This window comes from Taeniopygia guttata, chromosome 5, assembly GCF_048771995.1.
Source record: "Taeniopygia guttata chromosome 5, bTaeGut7.mat, whole genome shotgun sequence".
Taxonomy (NCBI): Eukaryota; Metazoa; Chordata; class Aves; order Passeriformes; family Estrildidae; genus Taeniopygia; species Taeniopygia guttata.
Window position 1 is genome coordinate 16,962,261 of NC_133030.1, and position 22,168 is coordinate 16,984,428.

The 22,168-nt window shown below is 43.5% G+C and overlaps 2 protein-coding genes across 16 annotated transcripts in view; both read right to left on the reverse strand.

Annotated features, from left to right (window-relative positions):
- SERGEF (secretion regulating guanine nucleotide exchange factor) overlaps positions 1-6,340 on the reverse strand; it is a 142,520-nt gene extending 136,180 nt beyond the window's left edge. For 9 of the 15 annotated variants that reach the window (XR_012056254.1, XR_012056249.1, XR_012056251.1 and 6 more), the window contains exons 1-5: positions 5,585-6,216; positions 4,700-4,838; positions 3,847-4,002; positions 2,136-2,230; positions 940-1,000 (exon numbers count right to left, since the gene is read on the reverse strand). Coding sequence is in view for 7 of the 15 variants with exons in the window: in XM_072929699.1 (XP_072785800.1) it covers positions 940-1,000; positions 2,136-2,230; positions 3,847-4,002; positions 4,700-4,838; positions 5,585-5,668 (535 nt within the window). In the remaining 8 variants the exon portion in view is untranslated. Of the gene's footprint in view, positions 1-939; positions 1,001-2,135; positions 2,231-3,846; positions 4,003-4,699; positions 4,839-5,584; positions 6,217-6,244 lie in introns of those variants that run through there. The other 6 variants (XM_041716827.2, XM_041716826.2, XM_072929697.1 and 3 more) reach the window with 5 other exon arrangements.
- A 513-nt stretch (positions 6,341-6,853) lies between these two features.
- TPH1 (tryptophan hydroxylase 1) lies at positions 6,854-21,515 on the reverse strand. The gene is made up of 11 exons (XM_002198559.7): positions 21,276-21,515; positions 17,315-17,452; positions 16,197-16,380; positions 14,762-14,862; positions 14,035-14,102; positions 12,565-12,761; positions 11,958-12,093; positions 11,343-11,469; positions 10,138-10,233; positions 9,569-9,702; positions 6,854-9,222 (listed from the first exon to the last, which is right to left on the reverse strand). Exons 1-11 carry the CDS (start codon positions 21,342-21,344, stop codon positions 9,048-9,050), a joined length of 1,425 nt encoding a protein of 474 aa, XP_002198595.6. The 5' UTR covers positions 21,345-21,515; the 3' UTR covers positions 6,854-9,047.
- Positions 21,516-22,168: the final 653 nt, after the last annotated feature.

The following is a 22,168-nucleotide window of genomic DNA, read 5'->3' on the forward strand; positions in this document are numbered from 1 at the left end:
TGGTTGCAGTACCTCAGGAATGGATGCAAAGTTCTTGTACTTTCCCTTCCCTTTCTCTCTCTTGATGCCAATTTGTGCAGTGCAGTACTGGGAATCTCAATTCCCACTGTCCATACAAACACCAGAGATCCCACTGGTCTTCCCAGCATCTCCTGTGCACCTTCAGCTCCACTACCTGAAATCCACACTGAAGTTCACCCAGAACTAAACCAAATACAAGAGCAGCTGTAGTTTGTTTTTCCTCAGTTTTAACACAACCATGCCAAAAGTAAGGGTTCGATTTCTACTGTTACACCTTGAACATACTCAGAGTCTCTAATAACAGCAGGAGAAATATTTAGTTTCATTCTTGTGATTTTCCAGGTGTCAATTTCAACTACATCATTTAAAAAGCCACAATTTATGTGCAGTTCCATTTTGAAGCATCCTATACAAACTGAAGTTATTTTGCATACTATAATGGGTTCAAATCCTAAGACAGTTTGATTGAGCAGAAACCCTTCTCCCTGAAAAAAAACTCCTTTTATGTTTTGTTTCAGAATAAGAAAAAAGAAATCAGTATGTTTTCCATCCATCAAAAAATTAACTTATTATTAACTTATCACCAGAGTGATAAGTTAATAATAAGTTAATTTGGATACCAGTAGACTCTCTGAATTCTTGGTAAAAGTTGTTCTCCGTGATTTTCCAGGAAGATGGTTCTAGAACATTTATCATTCATGTTAATTTGTCCCAAAATCTTACAGTCCATGACTTTAAGGTGTCTTTTTCCCTGTGATAGTTAAAATAAACAGTAGCTTAGATAAATTTCATCCTCTTTTCCTCCCTCTCCTCCTCCAAGTGATTAAAATCCCATTTCATTTGTTACTGAAAAGATTATGTATCCTTTCAGATAAATTTTTAGATTATTTTAAAAGATTTAAATTATGACATACTTACCTGTAGCAGCAAGGGCATGTCTCAGTCCTGCAGCAACACTCACCACCTTCTCTTTGAGAGACTATGCAGATAAAAGAAAATTATAATTTAGTTGCTTTTTGCATTTAGTGCCTCTAAAAATAAAACAGGCCAAACAGAAATAGAACTCTAGGAAAACAGTGCTCGCAATTCCAGCCCCTGTGTCCCAATGAAAAAAATATCAACATTTTATATCACAAAGTAAATTTTAACTAATAAGAGTTAGTGGGAACATCTTCAAAAATAAAAAATAAATCAGCAAAGCAACTGGTTTCACAGCATTGTGGCAATAAATTAAAAAAAAAACCACAGCCAAAATATTCACATGCAAGCAAAAATGTTGGTGATACAAATATGTTTATTTCTTAATATTAACTCTATGTACCTCAAGAATTACACCAAAACCTCCACAGTAATTACTGGTGATAGGCAGTACAGTGGGGCATTAAGCTGTTCAGTCTTGCCAAGTTACTGATGGAATTTTGTTTTCCACTGGAGAAAAACCTGAAAGCTTCCCTCCACAGCAACAGATTTCAGGAATCATGTGGAAGTTTCCCTCTTCTGTTACCTCCCACCCCATCCTGTCTTGCTCTTACAGGGTTTTGCAAACCCTCTGGATATTTATCCTTGGTCGAAAAGCAGCAGGTGTATTTAAAATAGGTGGCATCAAGCCCAAGAATTTAAGGGATACCAACCAAAAGTGCAAATATTTGAATAGTTTGTATGGTGAGGGATGAGAGATTCACATCAGCCCTGTCAATATCATCAAATTTTAAGGCACCATTCTGCAATGGATGCTCTCAGGAAACATCAAGGGAACAGAAACATCAAGTGAACAAACTCCTTCTCAGCAGAGGTTACCTAAGGGATCAGCTGCCCTCTTTCTCCTACACTGAAAAAGCAACATAGGAATATCTGGCATGAGCCATGATGCTAAATAATTTCTTGTCTGAGAAGTGAAATAATCAACTTTCTGTTAGAAGGGGGAAACTTCATACAGCAAGAAAAGCAGCCTCAGCCTTTCAATTCACCTTGGGCCTTTACTTTGTAAGCTTATCTGTAGCAGATAGGCACTATAAAAAATTAGTTGAAGAGTCTGGCTTAAAACCCACTGAGGTCAGATTACCTCTGTAAGCTGCAGGAAACAATATAAAGCACAAAACCTTCTAAATACTTACCTCAATCTTTTGTGGAATCAAGCACGGGCCTGAAATTTGAGGAAGTCCCAGTTGTCCAAAAGAGTTTGACCCACAGGACAACACTAGGCCAGATCCTGCAAAAAAAGAAGTGTTAGGACAGGATCAGTAAAGCCAAGAGCAATAGCACTGTAACATTATAACAAGCACAATAACACAGCCAAGCAGCTCAAGAAATTACCTAACATGTCCCCTTACAAAGCCCCTGAGGCCAAAGACTTCTGGTCTGACACACCATGTCCAGAAAAAAGTCCCAAGTTCCCTGGGACACAAGGAACAGAGATTGATTTAGCTTGCAATGAAAGTAGCTTAAAACCTGTGAGTGCCAGCACGTGGAATCATAGAACAGTCTGGGCTGGGAGGGACCTAAAGATCATCCAGCTCCAACCCCCTCTGCCACAAGCAGGGACACCTTCCACTATCCCAGGCTGCTGACAGCCCCATCCAACCTGGCCTTGAACACCTCCAGGGATAGGGCATCCACAGCTTCTGAGACAACCTCTGCAAGTGCCTCACCACCCTCACAATAAAGGAATTCCTCCCAATAACTAATCTAAACCTGTCCTTTTCCAGTTTAAAGTCTTCACCCTTTGTCCAATCACTACAAACCCCTGTAGAAAGTTCCTCTGCAGCTTTCCTGGGGCTCCTTTACAGTTCTGAAGGGTCACTCCTATCACAGATGTCCCAGGGCAGGTGCAGCCTTTAGTTTATGATGGGACTGTGCTGCTTTCTGACCACAATGCACCATACAGTACAATTACAGGGGTGGTAGTTCCTTTGCTAAATCTGTGTCTGACGTGCAAAATACAGAACACCATGGCTTCAGTTATGCCAGTTTAATCAAAGTAGGTAGTATCTTAATATTCAATCTGCTCCACTGATGTCAGAGATATTTATCATGTGGATGGGACTAGTCAAGTAAGGTACTACTAAGATTGATTATGGATGTCACGATTGGGTACTTGATAATGAGCTGCAAGCAAGTTCTGAATCCATTACTCTTAGAGAATTTTTGAATGTGATCATCAGTAGTATTTGCTATAAAGTGAAAGCCATCTTTCAAATATGTCAGTTTTCAGAGAATGCCTAAATCCCGATTTCATTGCTAAACCAACTTCCATATAAAATTAAGAGAATTTGTCCAGGGTTAGGAACGTCTCCAAACTGAACAGCCCCAGCTCTCTCAGCCTTTCTTCACAGGAGAGGTGCCCCATCCCTCTGATCATCTTTGTGGCCTCCTCTGGACTCACCCCAGCAGGTCCCTGTCCTTCCTGTGCTGGGCCCCCAGAGCTGATGCAGCTGCAGGTGGGCTCTCAGCAGGGCAGAGCAGAGGGGCAGGACCCCCTCCCTGCCCTGCTGCCCACGGGGCTCTGGGTGCAGCCCAGGACACGTTTGGCTCTCTGGGCTGGGAGTGCCATGGCTGGGTCGTGTCCAGCCTCTCACCCACAGCACCCCAAGTCCTGGGCAGGGCTGCTCTGGATCTGTCCATGCCCAGCCTGTGCTGGTACCAGGGGCTGTCCTGACCCAGCTGCAGCCCCAGCACTTGGCTTGGTTGAATTTCCTGAGGTTGCCATGAGCCTCTTCTCAAACTCATCCAGGTCCCTCACATCACACAAGCAATAGCATTGTGGAACTTTCAGCGTGTTCTCTACATCTAGGTATTTCTTCAGCTCTTAGAGAGAGAAGGATTTACCTACTAATAGGATTGTAAAATCCCAGCCACATGCAACTTGTTTTACACGAAAGCCAGACAGGGCAGTGCACAAAGTGAAACTCAGCACATCCTCTGTGTGATTCAATCCCAACTGCCCATCTTTGTTGTGGCCACATACAAAGAGTTGTCCTGCACCTGGAAGAAAAACAAATAAACAAATTGTGTTCCACTTCACAGACTAAAAAGAGAAAGCTGTATCTGTGAGATCTTGCAATAAACAAGGACAATGATTATGTGTCACTTTAGGCACTGCAATCAAGCAAAAATTAAGAGTAACAGTTGTTTCTAATGTATCAGAAATATCTCTGAATAACTACAGCTGTGGAGAGCTGGGTCTGTCAAGGGACACAATCCATATGGTGAGACAGGCACCTCTCACACCAAGATGCTTTTTTTATCATGTTCACATCTGTCTGTACTCCTTCTTTACTAAAATTAGCTGTGGCATACAGCACAACCTTTCAAGGGCCAGATGTTATGTCCTGGTCCTTACCTTAACACTTCTTAAGACTGAATAACCTCTGACCCCTCCTTCCCACCCCCCATCCTCAATACAGAAAATCTGGCATCTTTGTATGAAAGAAACAGCTGAAGAAACAGTCCTCACACAGCCACAAAGGAACCACACAATGTATGAGCAACAGGAATTTCCCCAATTTCCCCAAATATTGAGTTAACTGGGAAGAGAGGAAGCTCTTTTGCAACTAAGGATTGTACTTGCTCAGAAACAGCAGCCACAGAGAGGTGGCAGCACTGAACCAAGAGGGAAACACACACACAAAAAAAACCAGTGATTAAAAGCCAAACACCCCGTGTAAGAGCAGTGTTTTACCAGTTATAACTGCAGAATGTCCCCCTCCTCCAGCAATGCTTGTGATGTCTTGACATTTGCAGCAAACATCTTGCAGGGCCTGAGGAACCAGCACATCCTCTTTATGACCAAGACCAAGTTGTCCATAGCTGTTTGCACCCTTCAAATGCACACACAAAAAAGAACACATTTTTTTAAAAGTTAACAAAAGAAGCACACATATGCTCCCAGGACAAACCAACATATTTAGGATATACCACGGGTTAACTTGTTCCTAAAAATCGCCTGATATGACATAGGATTCCCAGGATTACAGACCGGGACTGCCCTAACTTTGCTATCATTTAGGGTGCCTGTGCAGCCCCAATATTTCAAAAAGCATACTGGAATACAACCTCTTAAAGCTTTAGCTGCAGACTTACAGTTAATAAGGAGAAAAACATTTCTGTCAGGGTGATTATCACACATTTGTTTTAATGCCAATGATTCCCACTCATCACTAAGGTCTTACTCATGCCATTGCTTTCTGGCAGGCTACCTCCAAAATGAGAGCAGAAAGACCTTTTTTTTTGGAACCTAAAAAAGTAAATCAGAAACATGTACACCTCCTTAACTAAATATTTTATATTAAAGAGGTCCAAATGAAAATATACTAATGACAGGGAGTATAAATATATAGGCACAAAATAGTACACGGTAGGTACTAAACCCACCATAGAAAGCAGCAATTGTCAACGTGATAACAAGTCAGGGAATTTCTTAGTCAATTTCAGCTCTGTGTCCAGCAGTTCAACCTTCATTCACAAAAAAAGGGGGTACCATAACCTTCCCCATCCCACACACAACAGCAACACTCCAACTCCACAATGCTCACAGCTGCAAATCTCCAGGAAATACCAACCCTACCTCACCTGTGCACCCATGTGCTCTCAATTTATCCTCCACCTCCCCCGAAAGATGCAGCACCTGGTGAGTGTTAAAAGATCGCATTCAGCAATAACCGCTTTACACCTGCAGAAACACGGACATTTCACACAGAACCAGCGGGCTGCTGGCCCCAGCCCAGAGCCATCCGGGGGCTGAGATGTCGGGAGCGGAGCTGCACAGGCACATCGAGTTGTTGTCTCACAGCCGCTGATGCGCACTTTAGAGCGTGGTACTACTTAACAGGCGCAATTCCTAAAGGATGTGTCACAACCTCCCGTTTGCGCCTGTAACTCAAGCCTTCAAAGCCAGGCAAGCCGCGACGAGCTGCAGGAGGACCCGAGGGGCTGGGAGCCACACGGGGGTATCCCAACATCAGCATCATTCCAGCCGCCCTGCCCGGGAGGGCGAACCGGCACCAGCCCGGCCCCGCGGGGCAAAGGGGGCTGGGCAGCGTGAGGGATGCCCCCGGCACGGCTCTCACACCCGCTGTGCCCGCCAGGTGCCACCGCGGCCCCGCTGCCCCGGGCCCAGCGCCGCAGCGTGCCGGCAGGGCGAGCGGCGGCCCCGCCACCCTCCCGCCGCCCGGGCAGCAGGAGATCCCGGCCCGGGACCCCCGGGCCGTGCCGAGGGCCCACTCACCCAGGCGAACAGCTGGGGCTCCATGGGATGGGCCGGCGCTTCCCGCCGCCCGCGGGCCGGGCAGGAAGGGGCGGGCACGGGGCGGGATCACCCGAGCCGCGCCGGGGAGCGCCGAGCGAGTGATTCGTGTTTATGTCCAAAAAACGGACACAGAGGAGTCCTGCAACTTTATGCGAATAGAGGGAGAGAGTCCACCGTGGCACAGACCTGTGGGATTTTTCTCTCTCGCTTTCAGAGGGAACACCCGCCTTTTACCTAAACTCCCGGCCGCATGTTGCCTTCCTCCTTTCCCCTCAGGCACCAGGAAGGCGCAGCCTTTCCGAAGCGCCTACCACATATCCTGCCTCGAACGCGCTGTTTTCCCCTAAAGTTCGGAAGTTGAGGCTTGTGCAGACCCATGTCCGTGTCAGGAGTTGAGCTGCCCTGGCTCTGCAGCAAACCCGCTGCCCACAACCAGCAGAGGCTTTGGGACCCATTCCAATGACATCTTTGGGACCCATTCCAATGACATTTAACACCCACACCCTCACCCAGCAAATTGTAAACACATGAGCTTTCCTCCCATGTTTATTGCTACGGTGCCGAAGTAAAGGGCTTTGGTGCTCCTGATAATTATCAGCAACTCCTTTATTTCGTTGACATTTAAGCCTCCACAATGGTTTAAAGTACTTAAATTATCATCGTTTTACAGAAGGTTTGGGTGGGCGAAGCCAAGCACGCACGTTGTTAGTTGCCGCGGAAATGCGTCGCTTCGGTATTACTTCTGGCAGTTTACTTTTTGTTTTGCTACACAAATGCAAATAAAGATACAACTGCTGGTTTTACAAAGTACTTGAAAGTAGGTGCTACTTTAAAAAGTTTAAGAACTCCTACCTGAAACATATACATAGTTCAGACAAGTCTTGAAGTAACACAGACCTACGTATATTTCAACAACATCAAAAATCCAATGTTGTTAAAACTGTAGCTGAATATTAACTGTTATCACATAAGCAGACAAAACAAATCCTCCCTTACTACTCACTTAGAAGAACATTTCTTCTTTAGAAAGACAAAGTTCCTAAAATCTATTTTTAAATTAAGTGCAATGTAAGCCATAAATATTGTAGACCATTATTCTACATCTTAAATGCTCTTTAAAACAAAGTTATAGTGGGTTAATAGACACAGAAAAGACAACCTAGTCTTGATTTAAACAGTGAGTATTCTTGGAAAGGTTGGCCTGGCAATTGCTTGTGGAGCAGAGGTGTCCTACTGGAAAGCATATTAAACTCAAACTAATTTTCAAGAAGAGGTTTCATGAAAGTCCTTTCAAGTTCTCAAAATCCTGGACTAGCATCTCCAGTGTATTTAAGATTTCAGATCATTCTTCCAGCACACTTTCTGGATTTCCTGATAAGATCTACATATAAAAAAAAACCAGACTCTAGGGTGCTGTTAAATGCACCCTGCACATCACAGATCCCCCCTATTAAATACACCCTGCATATCACAGATCCCCCACTCAAATGTCTCACATCCTGCACACGTGTCCATGCCAGAACAGGTGAAACAGAAGCTTTGCACTCCCTGCAGGGTGCTTGGAACTGGGGAACTCTCGACACAGGCAAGTTTGCTACTGTGCAATGCAGGCAATTCAGCAGGACACTGCTTGCCTACGTTTCTAAAGTGCTTTTTGGGATCAGGTACACTTTACACTACAAGGTAGTTTGTTGCTTTTGTAGCCACAGAATTCCTATGAAATGCTTGGGCGTTTAAATTATAGTTTGATAAACAGGGAATGAAGGTGTTCAGGTCAGGTAAAGAAGAAACTAAATGTATATTTGTGCAGCTTGTACAGGTCGAAAAAGTGACTGAGCAATCAACAGGATGTTTATTTTTGCATAAAGCACACTGGTCTATGAGCTTTGGGTGTTATTTTAAACTTTGATGTTATTTTAGAGCTAATTAAGCTATTTTGAATACAAAGTTGCAGTTTGGAAATGGTTTTGGGCTTCATGCTAAGTCAATGCTTGATGGCTTGCTGTATTTTTTGCTAAATTAATTCAATCAGGAAAAAGGCAAATGCTATCTCTGTAAGGAAAGGTCTTCCCTCAGGTGCAATAGCAAGGACAGCAACAAAAACCCTGGCTCTTAGCCAATAGCAAATAGCTTAAAATAAACATAATTAGGATTTCATGCAACAGCTGTATCTCTGCCTTATACAAAAAGCATGCCAAACATCACATTTGCAACTCTTTGTGGCAAGAGTAATCCCTTTGAAAGCAAGATTTGACCCCTTCCTTTTATCATGTTGAACCTCCAGCTATTTGTGTCCTGATGCCTGCATTATAATCATTCAAGTCTCAAACTAAGTAGCACAGACTTTGAAACAATGAATTACCACAGCTTCTATGCTGTCAAGTCTTCAGCACTCTACAATCAGTAGCATAGACTGCTGGAGTCAAAAATTGAATTCTCCCTAGGGTGAATTACTCCTTTTTCGCCTCATAAGCCACCTCCTGCAGCACCTGATCCCAGCCCTGATCCACAGAGCACTTTTTCTCCCGTCTAACAGTTTCTCCATCCCCCTACAAGCTTCTAAAAGGCAACTCTGGACCTTTTTTACCTAAGGGGGATGGAGGAATGCATTTATGTGAGGAAATTTACAGAGAGCAACCAGATAAAATTGTTGTATTCTTATGGGCCGTTCACTCTTCCATGTGTAAAGGAGTGAGTTCTGCATGCAACACATCATATGCCTGGAAAAATAAATCAGTGGGGAAAGGGAAGAACTGGCTTGCAGCCCAGTGCTGGCAGGGTGTTAAACTTCCAGCTGCTTGCCCATCTTGCTGAGGGCATCGCTGACAATGTCCAGCTCATGGCGCAGCTCGTTCACCACGCTGGCGATGCTCTTCGTGTCTTTCAGGACCTGCACACTCTGAGTGTAGGGATTGTACTTCACCCCAAAGGGGCGCTTGATGGTTTTTGCAAACTCTCTATAGAGGTAAAAAAAAAAAAAAAAAAAAAAAAAAAAAAAAAAAAAAGAGTGTGCTATAATCAAAAGAGGGTGTTATAAATAAGACATAAACCACAAATGCATTCTCTGTATGCAGCCAGTATCAATAACCACTTTTTTAAAGTACTTAAAAAGCAGTCCCCACCCAGTAGCTGAAAGACTAAGAAAATACTAACCAAAATTCTTTTACTGTGAAAAATAGTTAGAAAACTGTGATAAGACTAAAAGGTTTTGGTGCTGCTACACCACATTTTTTATAGAGATATAAAATCAAATCTTCTTTTATAAAAAGAAGGGGGGTGGGGAGGGGGAGGCAGAATCTGTACCTCATCTTTTCCTTTGCTTCTTCAAAACTTTCAGAAACAAAGTAAACCTCCTGGAAAGTTGTAATGATACATTCTTGCTTGCAGGTGACCTTTGGATCAAAAGGTTTGACTTTGGCGCTATCAGAGAGTGAGTGCTGGTAAGGTGTTACCATGGGTCAGAGGAACATCACCATCCAAAGAATCCAGGAGGAAGATGACATGTGATAAAGCGAATAAAAAGGATTATATTAGATGATTTTAATGCATCATGTTAAAATTTTTATCTGCAGATGGACAGTGATTAAAGCCTAATACACTGAATTATCTGAACAGTCATATTCTGCCAGTCTGGGTGAGAAAAGGGACTCCACAGACACAAGGCTTGTGTATAAACAATGTTTATACACAAGATTTGTGTATAAACAAAAGTAATATTTTCAGAATCTGGTTAAACCAACAAAGCTTTGATCTGAAAATACTTACCTGGACTATAACATCAAGAAATCATACTTCATAAAAAGCAGGGGAAGACAGTGGCAATAATAATGAGATACAAAGAAAAGAGGCAAACAAGCAGTAGCCATTCTTACCTTGAGCTCACTAATGGAAGAGAGCAAGCCAGCCCCATAAACTCGTAGCTGCCCCTCTTGCTTGCACAAGCCAAACTCTACCGTGAAGAAGTAGCACTGAAAGAGAAGCAAGTAAAAGAATTCAGCCTTCATCAAAGATGCTGAGGTGAACTAGATGGGAGGTAGCATTGTGGGTAGCATCAAAGAGTTGCAAATGTCAGATAGTTGTCACTCAGTTATCCTGAGACATTTAGAGAGGAGGAAAGCCAGAATGAAAGGATGAAGAACCACAGGATTGAATGTTTCTCATAAGAAAGGTGGATGTTATAGATCACCCAGCTGGGCTGGAAGATGCTAATGCCAGTGCAAACATCGAGGTGTAAATCTGTTTTGAGAAATACTGACATGAAATCACAGCCTCAGCTTAAAACAAGCACTGGATAGAGAGGATCTCTGAGTGTGTGAGAACAGCCCACTGCAGTTAGTTTCTCATTTGCTTAGTGTGCTGTAAAATTAAAGACATTCTGTTTGCTGAATTTCAGGATTTCTGCAGCTATACAGGAAGGAACACTGTTTTCATAGATGGCTTATTTCTGCTCCCACTGAAGGTAGTACAAGTTCTACCACTAGCTACATGACACTGGAAAAGAAATTTTAAAAATCAGCAAGCTAGTTCTTGCATAACTGGCACCGATTATTTTTCATCAAAATCTACTTTTAATCTTAAAAATACTCTTGCTAAGGCATCCAGAGGCTGATATCCAGAAAATTAGTTTAGTTTATATTATTTTAATTTCTTGACTGAAAGGTATCTAATGCTAGCACTCACCATATTCAATACCATATAATTTCAATTCATTCTACACATTAAAGAAATATAACACTTTCAAATCATTGAATCATGTTCCCAGAAGAAATAAGACTTTGTCTGAAAGAAATAGACCATAAAATTTCAGTCTGCAAGAAGTAAGCTATTACTAGAAACTGAACCATTACTTGACAGCAGAGTGAAGAAAAATACCAATCATTCCAACTTTAAAGTGGGTTTTTTTTCCTAGCATGGAAAATTTTTTTCATGCTTTAAAATCCAGGGACCAGTGCAACACAAAGATCTAGCAGCTGGTGTGGCTAACATGACTTGAAGTTCCGAATTTATTTGATGGCATGGGATCAGCCTAGTAAAGTACAAAGCTTTTGATAGAATCCCCAGGCACTCAAACACTCACTGTTGCCAGTTTTTGGACAGCCTCATCTGATGCCCCAAGTGATGCAAGACCAATTTCCTGGGAGAACTGAGCAAAACTGGGTTCAGCCAAAAGAGGGACGTGGCCTAGGAGCTCATGGCAGGTATCACTGGAAAAAGAAACAAAGCAAGAAATCTGATTTGTCTTTGTGGCAAAGTGAAAAAGCAGCACCACTGAACAGATACAATGTCTTGCATTGAACTTCATTACCCAAAAGACAGAAAAGTGTCACCCATTTCTCTGAAAGCAACAGAACAGATCATACCAACCCTATATAAAGTGCACAGAATCAGATTTTCAAATGAAGATGCCTAAAATTAAGGTCTGAGCTCCCCATTTGCAAATTAAACTAACTGCACACAGTGATATCAGTAAAAGCTCTCCAATAGCAAGCTGTACTTTTGAAAATCCTGCACTTATGAAGGTGGCACTTCAGCATACTGTAAATTCATTACATTCAGCATGAAGGCTGAGTCTTCAGCACCTTAAAAATAAGTTTTATGCTGGTGTTCTTGGACAGCTTTTAAGTAACTTGGCTCTGGGCAAGCAAGATTCAAAACTTTCTCACAAATTCTACCCCAGGATTGAACAACTCACGGCTCTGGCGTATAGAGAGGGTCCGAGCTGTGCCGGACATATTGAGTGCAGTGAAAAACTCGGAATGCTAATCCTGCCAAGAAGTCTCTGGGTGACAGATATCCAGCCACGGGGCGAATGGTGAAGCCTGTGCGCTCTGAAAGTGACCAGACAAACTGTATATTAGTTTTGCACAGGATGCACAACGTTGTCAGCTTTCCTGCTGCAGCTGAGTTGGCAGCCACAGCACTACCTTGGCTCAAAAGCATGTAGGAAAATGAGGCACAATTAGAAAAATTAGGTATGGGCTTGAGAATGAGCAATGTTTTTTAAAACGGCCCTACCTCTGTGCCAGTGGATTTCCTAGGATTCCATGCCTAGAGTCAACAATACAGCCAGGTATCTCCTTAGCCAATCCTAACAATCTTTTCAGACACTGCCCCTCACATATCACTGCATGCACTGAAGACATGATACATTAAAACACAAATGGCCAAAAGGCCTCTTAAAGGACCAGAATGAATACAAATCACCAAGAATGTTTCTTTGTGCCTACAAAATAGTGGGATTTGCAGTGGACCTCAGTTTATTTTGAAAATCAGAACATTTTAGAAAACAAGCACATTACCTTTCAGGAAGCGGGACACATCTTCCAGCTGGGGGATATTGTCTTCCCTGTACCCACAGTGTTTGGTGAGCAAGGGCAGGTTTTTAAGGTACTCTCTGCAGGCATAAGTTGGGTAAAGATTGTTAAGCTCTCGGTACACAATCCCCCAAGTCTTGATCTCCTCCTCAGTGAATTCAATCTTGGGGATTGGGTCACCACTGCAAGGAGAAGAGGAAGAAAGGAAGAAAGGACACTCCTTAGAAAATGGCTAATAAGAGGTGAGTCATTTACCTACTATTAGTATTTAACACCTGTATGACTGTGACACCTGGCATTAGATTCTGTCAAATACACAGTGAGATCTGGTCTATGACCTGGAATGCTTTTAGCCTAAGGATTTTCCTTTTTTTCTCTTTAACCAGTTGTCAGGAATCTTTGCATAGATCTCACTTAAAGCATTGGTTCTGTAAACAGTTTCTTAATTGTTTAATGCCAAAAGTAAGGTTTAAAAGACCTACACAATCTCTTCACAGCTTCAAGAGATGATAACACTTCCTTTTCCATGTTGGATTTCTAAGTCTGCAATTATTTTCCATTACCCTTTTAATTTGTTTTAGGAAAAGAGAACTCCCTAAATGAACAACACATTGTGTGACAGCAGCTAAATATACACATCAGGTAAAAATCATGCTTCTGTGCAGAGGAGACCAGTGCCTGTCTGAGCATATTAATTTTAGTCTCTCTTTCCTACTTAGTCCTTAGGACCTTAGATAAAGTGGATTATGGCAAGGCCAGTGTTACACTGTGTTTCCACTGCCAGCCAGGGAACTGGCATGGAAAATGCTTTCCCAAGGGAATATCTGTCAACAGCACATTGACAGTAATCAACTCGGGATTGTAGTAACCAGTTGCATTAAACACACAGTGCAATAGAACTCTAAATACAGACCTTTTCTAGGTCATTTTCAGTGGAGAAACTTGACACCTAAATTCAATCAGGCCGCATGAAAATCACGTTTAGAAAGAATTTACAGCACTGGGTTATGAATCTCTTACTGCTTTAAAAGCTCCACCCCACACCAAGAAGCCTCTCTAAAGACAGAAGCTGTTAGAATTTCTTTGCATAGAAAACTTCTTATCTACACATCACACATGCTAGTTTGAACCAGGAAAGAAAATTCAATTATTAACATTTGCTCAGAAAGTTTACTCTCAGTGGTCACTGGGCTGTACAATGGGATTTGCCTCCCCTTCCTCTCCTTTGCAGAGCAGCTGGCCAAGCCACACAGCCTCCGACTGACCAGAGCTGCATTGATCTACCTTCTCATCTTGCCCCACATCTTCCTTCCCTTCACCTCCTTGGCTCTGATCCCTGAGCTGAACCTGCATGTCTCAGCCTGATCTGAGCCCAGGAAGGTGAGCTCCTCACAGCCCATTCTGCTGTTATTTCAAAGCACCCAGAAGGCTTCTTCTGGAAGAATTCAAGCTTACTGTTTGTAGTTCATAGCCAGGTCTGCAAAATACTTTCGCCTCTTGCGATAAACGTTGTCCTTGAAACCCTGGTGGGGACAAAGGAAAGCACAGTTCAATGAGTTTCCAAGCCATAATAAATAAATCAGTTTAAAACAGGACACTTGACATTTCTTCAGATGGGGAATAGAAAAGTATGATGTGAAAGAACGAAAGGAGTGGGCAGGAAACTCATAGCTGTAGTCTGAAATATTTAATACATGTGAACTGAGCAAATGCTCCAAAGTAGGAATCAGCTGATTTATGCAACTATATATTTTGTAGAGAAGGATTCATTTTAGTCATATCAGTATTTATACAAAGTTTGTTACTTGCATGATTATTCAAAATACAGAACAAATTGCCCATTTTCACTGCCCAAATACCAGTTTGGTTTCTCAGTAAGGAAGAAAGAAAAAGGAGGAAGAAAGCCTGCCTGAAAATAACTTTTTTTCAGCTTCTTTAATTTCTATGTGACCACTCAGGGCCCAGATCTGGAGTTCTTCCACAAGTAAGCCCTGCAGAGAAGCACAGGAACTGAATTCAGTCAGTCTTCCCTGAACAAAGAAAGAGACCAAGAGAAGGTGCTCAGACCCCTAGAGACGCCATTGAGGGAGAGGAAAGGGGCGAGGAAAAGCTGCAGTTTTTTCAGGCCAGCTCCACAAAATACATTTCCAGCTACTGAGTGTAGGGAGGGAAAAGTACTCACGGGATGGTCGGCATCCAAGTCAGACCCGTACATCAGCACCCGGTTTGCACACTTATCCAAATCTGAGATCTTCTTTGGAAACCAGGGAACGTTCTCCATGCCTAGGGAAGGCGTGAAATCCACAGGGTTATTAATAACACCCAGCACACCCAGGGAGGAAACGCCACTTTCAGCTATGGCTGTGGCGGTTACAGCTCGCTCCATATATTAAAGGGGCATCAATAAGACAAGGGAGTCCTCTGCCTATCTGGCACCAGCCTCCAGCTCACACTTCCTCTTCGGTCACTGCCACAGACTGCCTGCAGAGCACAGCCAGCCCCAGAGCCTCTGGGAAGGAAAGTTAGCATGGGTTTTTCTGCTGTAGTTAGAGTAGCATCTAGAAGATCCCACGGAGACAAGGTCTCCTTGTGTACAACTGCTGGGAATCTTGTAGGGCACAAAGGGTGCAAAGGAGAACAGAATGATTTGTCTGTGGTCCCTGGGCAGAGCGGGGGCAGGTTAGAGTCCTCTCATCATGTTTTACTGACCATGGGAAATGGATGTTTCTCCGTGTTTCTGTACATGGGAAGCATCCAGCTTTGCCTTGAGAGGTATGGGGGGCAGGAGGAGCAGGAGACCCTGCTGCCTGAGAGAGGAGCATCATTACAGCTTTGCTACCAACTACTTTGGAGTATTTTTAGTCTTAGAGAGCTTTTTGCCAAGCCCTTGGCAGAGCAGTTAATACACTGTTTTTCTACCTCAATGCTCTTCAGTTTTCTTAAAAAGGTCAGGAGATTGTTTAGATTGATTTTCCCCTTACTTAGGGCTAAAGTAAGCCATTTTATCCAAGAACCCCAGATCTCTCCTTCCCAAGCACAATGATTGAGAAACACATGGAACCAGCTTCCTGCTGCCCTGAACTTTGGGCATCTCTTTAATTAAAGGTAAACACAACATGCAGTATCTAAATATAAAAGGCACCTCTGTCATACTAATTTAAGTAGCCAGTTATGATTAAAAGTGGGTAAAAAAGACAACAAAATCAAGAACTAAATGAGGAAATTGCAGAATCCATCCTCCACTCTCCCCAGTGTCTGAACTGAAGAGGCACCTGTCAGTATCACACCTCTGCCATCATAGTGTACTCGAGCCCTGCACTCAGACTTTGCCCACAAGCCAGCCTGCTTTGACCGGCAGGGATGCAGGGCTCCCACTGGTGACAGCTGGGCTGTGCTGGGAAGGGACAGGAGCACAGACAGCAGACACACATTTTGTAACAGCCTGACAGAGCCTGAACTCCCTGGTTTAGGCCAGACTACGCTCACACGTAACACAGAAATAGGTACCTGGTAGCAGGAGCCTGAAGACACGGCACAAGTGCAGGTGGGGTCATAAAAAGGTTTCAAACCAACACATTTAGAAGTGCATTTTCATCAGAACTGTCTTTTGTACCTACCATCTTCCTGGACATTGAAATGCTCTGTTGGGCTCACAGAAACGATGTTGACGTGGGATTTCAGGAGCTGGAAAATCTCATTCAGTTGTTCCCTGTTACTGTCACAGTCCACGAAGATCTCAAACTCAGAATTTCGTCTCTTGGACTTCCGTGACTCAATGTGTACCAGATTTACATGCTTCTCCTGTTTAGTAAGAAGCAATGTTCTCAGAGAGATAGGCTAAAAACAATTGACTAAAAGTTAAAATGGTTTTTCAAATTAATATTCTACTGCCATGAACTATTCACCACCTCTGTGAAGCTATTCTAGTTAATTGTATCTCTTGATAGCAATATGCTTATTGGAGGGGGGGGGTTGATTTTCTACTCAGAAGAAAATGAAAGCAAACCTGTGTTCTTTTGGTTTTATTTACATTCAGGAAGCACATAAAGGAACAGTAAGGAGGTTTAAGTTCATAGACCTTTTTCTTTCATCCTTCCCATAGGAAGCTGATTAGCAAAATTCACCAAAATGCCAATCAAGTCACCATATAATTATCTCACAAGCAAGCAAGGGATTTAAAAGCAGTAGTTTTCAGGACATTAGTTTCACTTTTCTTTAATCTGGAGAATTATTTAATCATGTGTTTTATATTAGGAACGCTGAGAAAACCCCAGGCTAAAGCATGCAGAGCCACACACCAGAGCACAGTGGCACTGCACATATTCCTCACATAGCACCTGCCCAGCAGCTGTGCAATTGCAGCTCCTCTGCCACCTTCAGTCTGGCTGGGCAGTGTGGCAAGGGCACTGCACTGCACACAGCACAGATCAACACCCCAAGTGTCTATCTGCCATCAGCAGGGGCTTCCAATCAGTTCTTATTCCCAGCAAAACCACTGAGTGCTGATCTTCGTGTCATAAGGAGAAAAGACAAACCTCTCTCAGTGTATAGTCAGTGCAGATAAGAGTTTTAGCCAGCCATCAACTAATTCTGAGGCATACATTTGCCTTTGTGGATAATTTTGGGTGCCATCCTTAATAAATAGATGTAATCAATTCTAGTGTGTTCCAAAACTACCCTTGCAATTTAAAAATGCAGAGCTGCTGTGATGATTACAAGATGATAACACACATACCTGAAAGAGTTTTAATGCTTTTACAAGTCCTCCAACTTCATTCTTCAAGGAAAAAATGATGGCTGTTCTTCCTCTTTCAGATGCATGGTCTTCATTCTCTTTGTTATCTTCAATCATCATGTAAGCTGACTTATTTAACTAGATGCAAACAAACAAAAAAAAATTGTTCAAATTAGTAGAAATGCAAAAAGTGTAAGTTTTTACATTTCAGGGTGTCTTGGGCAATGCTATGCTTTGATCAACCACAAAAGAAAAATTATTATTTCAATTATTATGCAATAATAAGAATAAAGTTAGTCACAGAGAGAATTTGTGAGAGATTGAAATACCAAGATATCTTTTTTTTTAGTTTAATGATTTTATGGACATCTTTATTCATTCCCTAGGATGCAGAAAGTATTTTTAATGTATAGTTTATAACTAGCATTGCTACTGGGAGGAAGGGGAGCAATAAGATGTCAGAAGAAATAGTATCTTGAACAAAAAACTTGTTAGCAAGTTCAGTGAACACTAGCAAAGAGAATAATCCAAATCCCGCAGGACACAGGTAGGAAAAGATGAATCAAGATTCAGTAGATCAGAACTGAAAAATCACTCTCTTGTTACATAACTGTAAAATACTGTTTTCATAGGGTAAGGAGACAAACCTAAGGAGGTAAAATGTTTTTCTGACCAGAATGTGTTTGCTATAGAGACAGTCCCTCTCTGATCAACCACCGCCAAGCTGCTCCATCTGCCATGTCCCCTAATTCGTGTGTCAAACCCTTGGCACCATCACCCAAATCACACACTAAAACACAGACACCCCACACTGTCAGACCATGTGGTTTTGTACCTCACTAGTGATCACACTCCTGACTCTGTGGAAATCAGAACCTATCACAGATTGTACTCTTAGCTGCATGTAGCCAGGCCATAAATAGAGATAATATTGAAACTGTAAAGAATGAAGAAAATATGAAGTAAAGAAAAAATATCAGGCTTATGAGCAGAAACTGTCCCTCATATGTCTTCAAATTTTGCAAAAAAAGAAAGAATAAAATGAGAGGTTTCTGAATGAGTCAGTGAGAAAGAGGAGAGAAACAAAGAAGCCACATTATTGCTATTTGGAATTATTTTTTGATCTGACACATCTTTATAGATCACTATCTTGAGACATTTTCAGAAATGAAAAGAGCAAAACAAAAATGCAATCAAAATGCACCAGTTCCTTTTATTCCCTTATACAGTCTCTCCAGCCTTAATGATGCAATGAAAATATTTGGATTTCTGACTGGGTTCCCACTTCTAACGAGTCACCACAATATGATGAGCCTGGACAACAGTGTCAGGCCATCACACTGTTTCTGATCCACCAAAGTCATTAACTCCATCAGCTTGAGTGCAGACATCAAATTTTCTGCTGGAAGTGTGTGGCAAGCCCAGTCGGGGCTCAGGTGAGCATTTCCCAGCTCACTTCAGTGTCAGATCACCAGTACAAAAGCCAGGAACAGGCACTGAGCAAATGCACTTCAAGCAGAAAATAAAAAGCTACAAATACCACAGTCATACAGGTCATTGGTTGTTTTCTCAAGTGTAGAGAGCCATTTGTGTGAGCCAAATCTTATTCAGATGGTGCTGCTGTAGGAGAAGCAAAGAAGTCTCCACTACAAGTAGAGTTAGGTGGTGGTCTTTGAAGGCAATAAATGTAGGGCTGGTTTATAGAAGAGGCTAATATGCAGATTGTTATCTTGACTCCACATCTAGGATCATTGCCTTCAGCCTGGATCAGCCTTTATGACATTTGGAACAATTGCATGTAATATTATGAGTTGCACAGCTGGGACAGACTACCTGCACCAAAAACTAATGCTCTTCTCTTGTGTTTTGCTGCTGCAGCTTATGCTGTGTCTGGGACCAGGTGGCAACATCTATGAAGTTATGTGTTTAAGAGATCAATGAAGAAAATCAACAGAGCATAGAATGTTCTTATATCAAGCAATTACCTCTAACTTAGAAATTACAAGTTGGACAAGAGAAATTGAGATACTTACAATGCCAAATGCATGCCATATACATATTTAACCCTACACCAAAACTAATCTTTTGCCTTAATTAAAAATATACTGAAGACAATATGCAGCAACCATTTGGGTGCAAGGCAACAGGAGAAAATAGTAATGCAGAAGTAATTCCTTTCCTCCTGTGGCTGCACTTCACTTATATTTTATTCTCCCTCAGTAATTCAGCAACTCAGCTCTAATAAAATCTGAAACTTTTCCTTTGCATGGTATTACATTTGGGCTTTTTGAGGGTGAAGGGGGAATTAATATTGCATTGATGCTTTTTATTAATGATGCAAATCACTAACTTGTCTTCCACCAGCCTGACTGGGTCTTGATGAAAATACACAGGGATATTCTAAGACCTTTACTTAGATAGATAATTAGGTGCTGTCCAGTTAAAGATTGAACTTTTTGGGACTCATAGCAATTATCTTCCCTTTCTCTCTCTCCCTAAAGGATGTTCACAGACAGAAAGATACAGGTGGGTGCATAGTTGCCTAAAAAAAAAAAATCACATTTCAATTCATAAATTGAAGATGAAAAAATATTTTCAAAATATTTTATACTGATTGACATTAATAATGATTAATAAAAAATGCCAATGGGTATTTTATATTGGCTTCCCTTTAAGTAGCTGCTTACTTTGTCACTGTCCTTTTGACACGCTTCTAGGGAAGGTGAAGACAACTAGATATCATATTACATTTTCCAGCTACACACAAGTTCTTTCTAAGATTAAGCTCTCAGACACCAAACCAAAAGCTGTGCTGAGCAGCTAAATTGGCTTCCAATTTGGCCGAGGGATACAGCAAAGAAATATTTTTGTGACACTTTACTGTTAGCATTCTTGTCTTCACAAGGAGTTTTACAGACTTTATCAACTGCACAGTATCAGTAACTGCAGCCAGTGCTGCTTTTATCTGACCTCTGATGCACTAAGCAATTTCCCACTATAATGTGGAATATTATAAACAAAAGGAGTGAGTTTTATAAATAAAGCCAGGAGTGAGTTCTTCTTAGGGCTGTATCACTCTGTCTCCTGTGCAATGATACACCAAAAATTGCTTTTGTTCTACCTTAATTTCATATGCTCGCATTTACAGTGAGTTTTTCTCCCCTCTTTTATCCAGAAACAGCAGCTCCATCCCAATGCCACCGACACCAGAGGAGCCGCACCCCAGGTCTCTCCAATTACTGTTCTCCAGGTAACCGGGGCCAGAAAGCTCCCGGTTTTCCCAAATCCCAGTTCCGAGAACTGCAACAGCGAAGTGACCGAGCTGTGACTGCACGAAAGCTGCGTTTACTCTGCTAGCCGGGACCGATCCCGGGGCTGGGCAGCGAGGATCCATCCCGCACTTCCCGTGCCCATCCTTCTCCACTCAGCTGTGTTCATCCCGCTCCTCCCGTGGCCATCCTGCTCCTCCCGTGCCCATCCTACACTTCCCGTGCCCATCCTGCTCCCCTCACCTGTGCTCATCCCACACTTCCCGTGCCCATCCCACTCCTCCCGTGCCCATCCTGCTCCCCGCATCTGTGCCCATCCCACACTTCCCGTGCTCATCCTGCTCCCCTCACCTGTGCCCATCCCGCTCCTCCCGTGCCCGTCCTGCTCCACTTACTTGTGTTCATCCCACACTCCCCGTTCCTATCCTGCTCCCCTCACCTGTGCCCATCCCACACTTCCCGTGCCCATCCCGTTCCTCCCGTGCCCATCCCGCACTTCTCGTGCCCATCCTGCTCCCCGCATCTGTGCTCATCCCATACTCCCCGTGCCCATCCCACTCCTCCCGTGCCCATCCTGCTCTCCTCACCTGTGTCCATCCTACACTTCCCGCGCCCATCCTGCTCCCCTCACCCGTGCCCACCCCACACTTCCCGTGCCCATCCCGCTCCTCCCGTGCCCACCCGCTCCCCACCTGCCAGCCGGGGTCCCGCGGGCTCGGCGCCGCCTCCAGGGACGCTCCGCGGCGCGGTGCGGGGTGCATGGCCGGGCAGCTCGGGGCAGCGCCCGGCCCCGCCGGCTTTATGCAGGGGCGAGGGCCGCCCCCGAGCGAGGGGAGGGCTGCAGCGAGGCGGGGGAGGCGCTGCCCGGCCCAGCTGGGAAAGGGGCGCCCTGGCCCTCTGCACGATGTTCGCTCGGTTTGCAGAGCAGCGACGCCCGGGCGCGGCCACCACCCGCTCCCCGTCACCGCAGCCCGGAAAAACCCGCGCAAGAAGAAGCCCTTCGCCTCCTCAGTTACACCTCCTCGGTCACCCGGACAGGGTCACCCAAGAGGGGTCACAGGAGACTGACTTCTTGCGGGTAACTCCAGGGGTTTTGCAGGTAACATAAATTTGCACACCATGGGGTTGAGGGGAGCGAGTGTTTCCTCCATCGTGTCCACACAGGCGCTTCCCATCACTCCCGCACTCCCTGTTAAATGCTCAGTATGCTCCTGTGGGATAAGGGAAGGCAAACTGCATCAGAAGGGAGAGGTGGTGGAGGCTGGGCCTGTAGCAGAGGGGCTCTGAGCAAAGGGGCCTCCAAGGCTACAGGGGACCCAACAGCGGTGGACACCTCCAAATTCTCAACAGCACATAGTGCAGGTTGTAGTCCCAAAGAGGAACACAGTGGGCAGATGTATGGAGATCTTCACTAAAAACAGCAGTGCATTTCTGCTGTGAAAATAAATTGCAGCGTATTCCTTCTTTTCTCAAAACCTCCTGTTTTGAGAATAACTACATTTCTATTAGCAGAAAACTACATCTTTTCATATCATTTATGTTGTCATTTATTTTCTGCATATATCTAGATGTGTTTATAGTATAA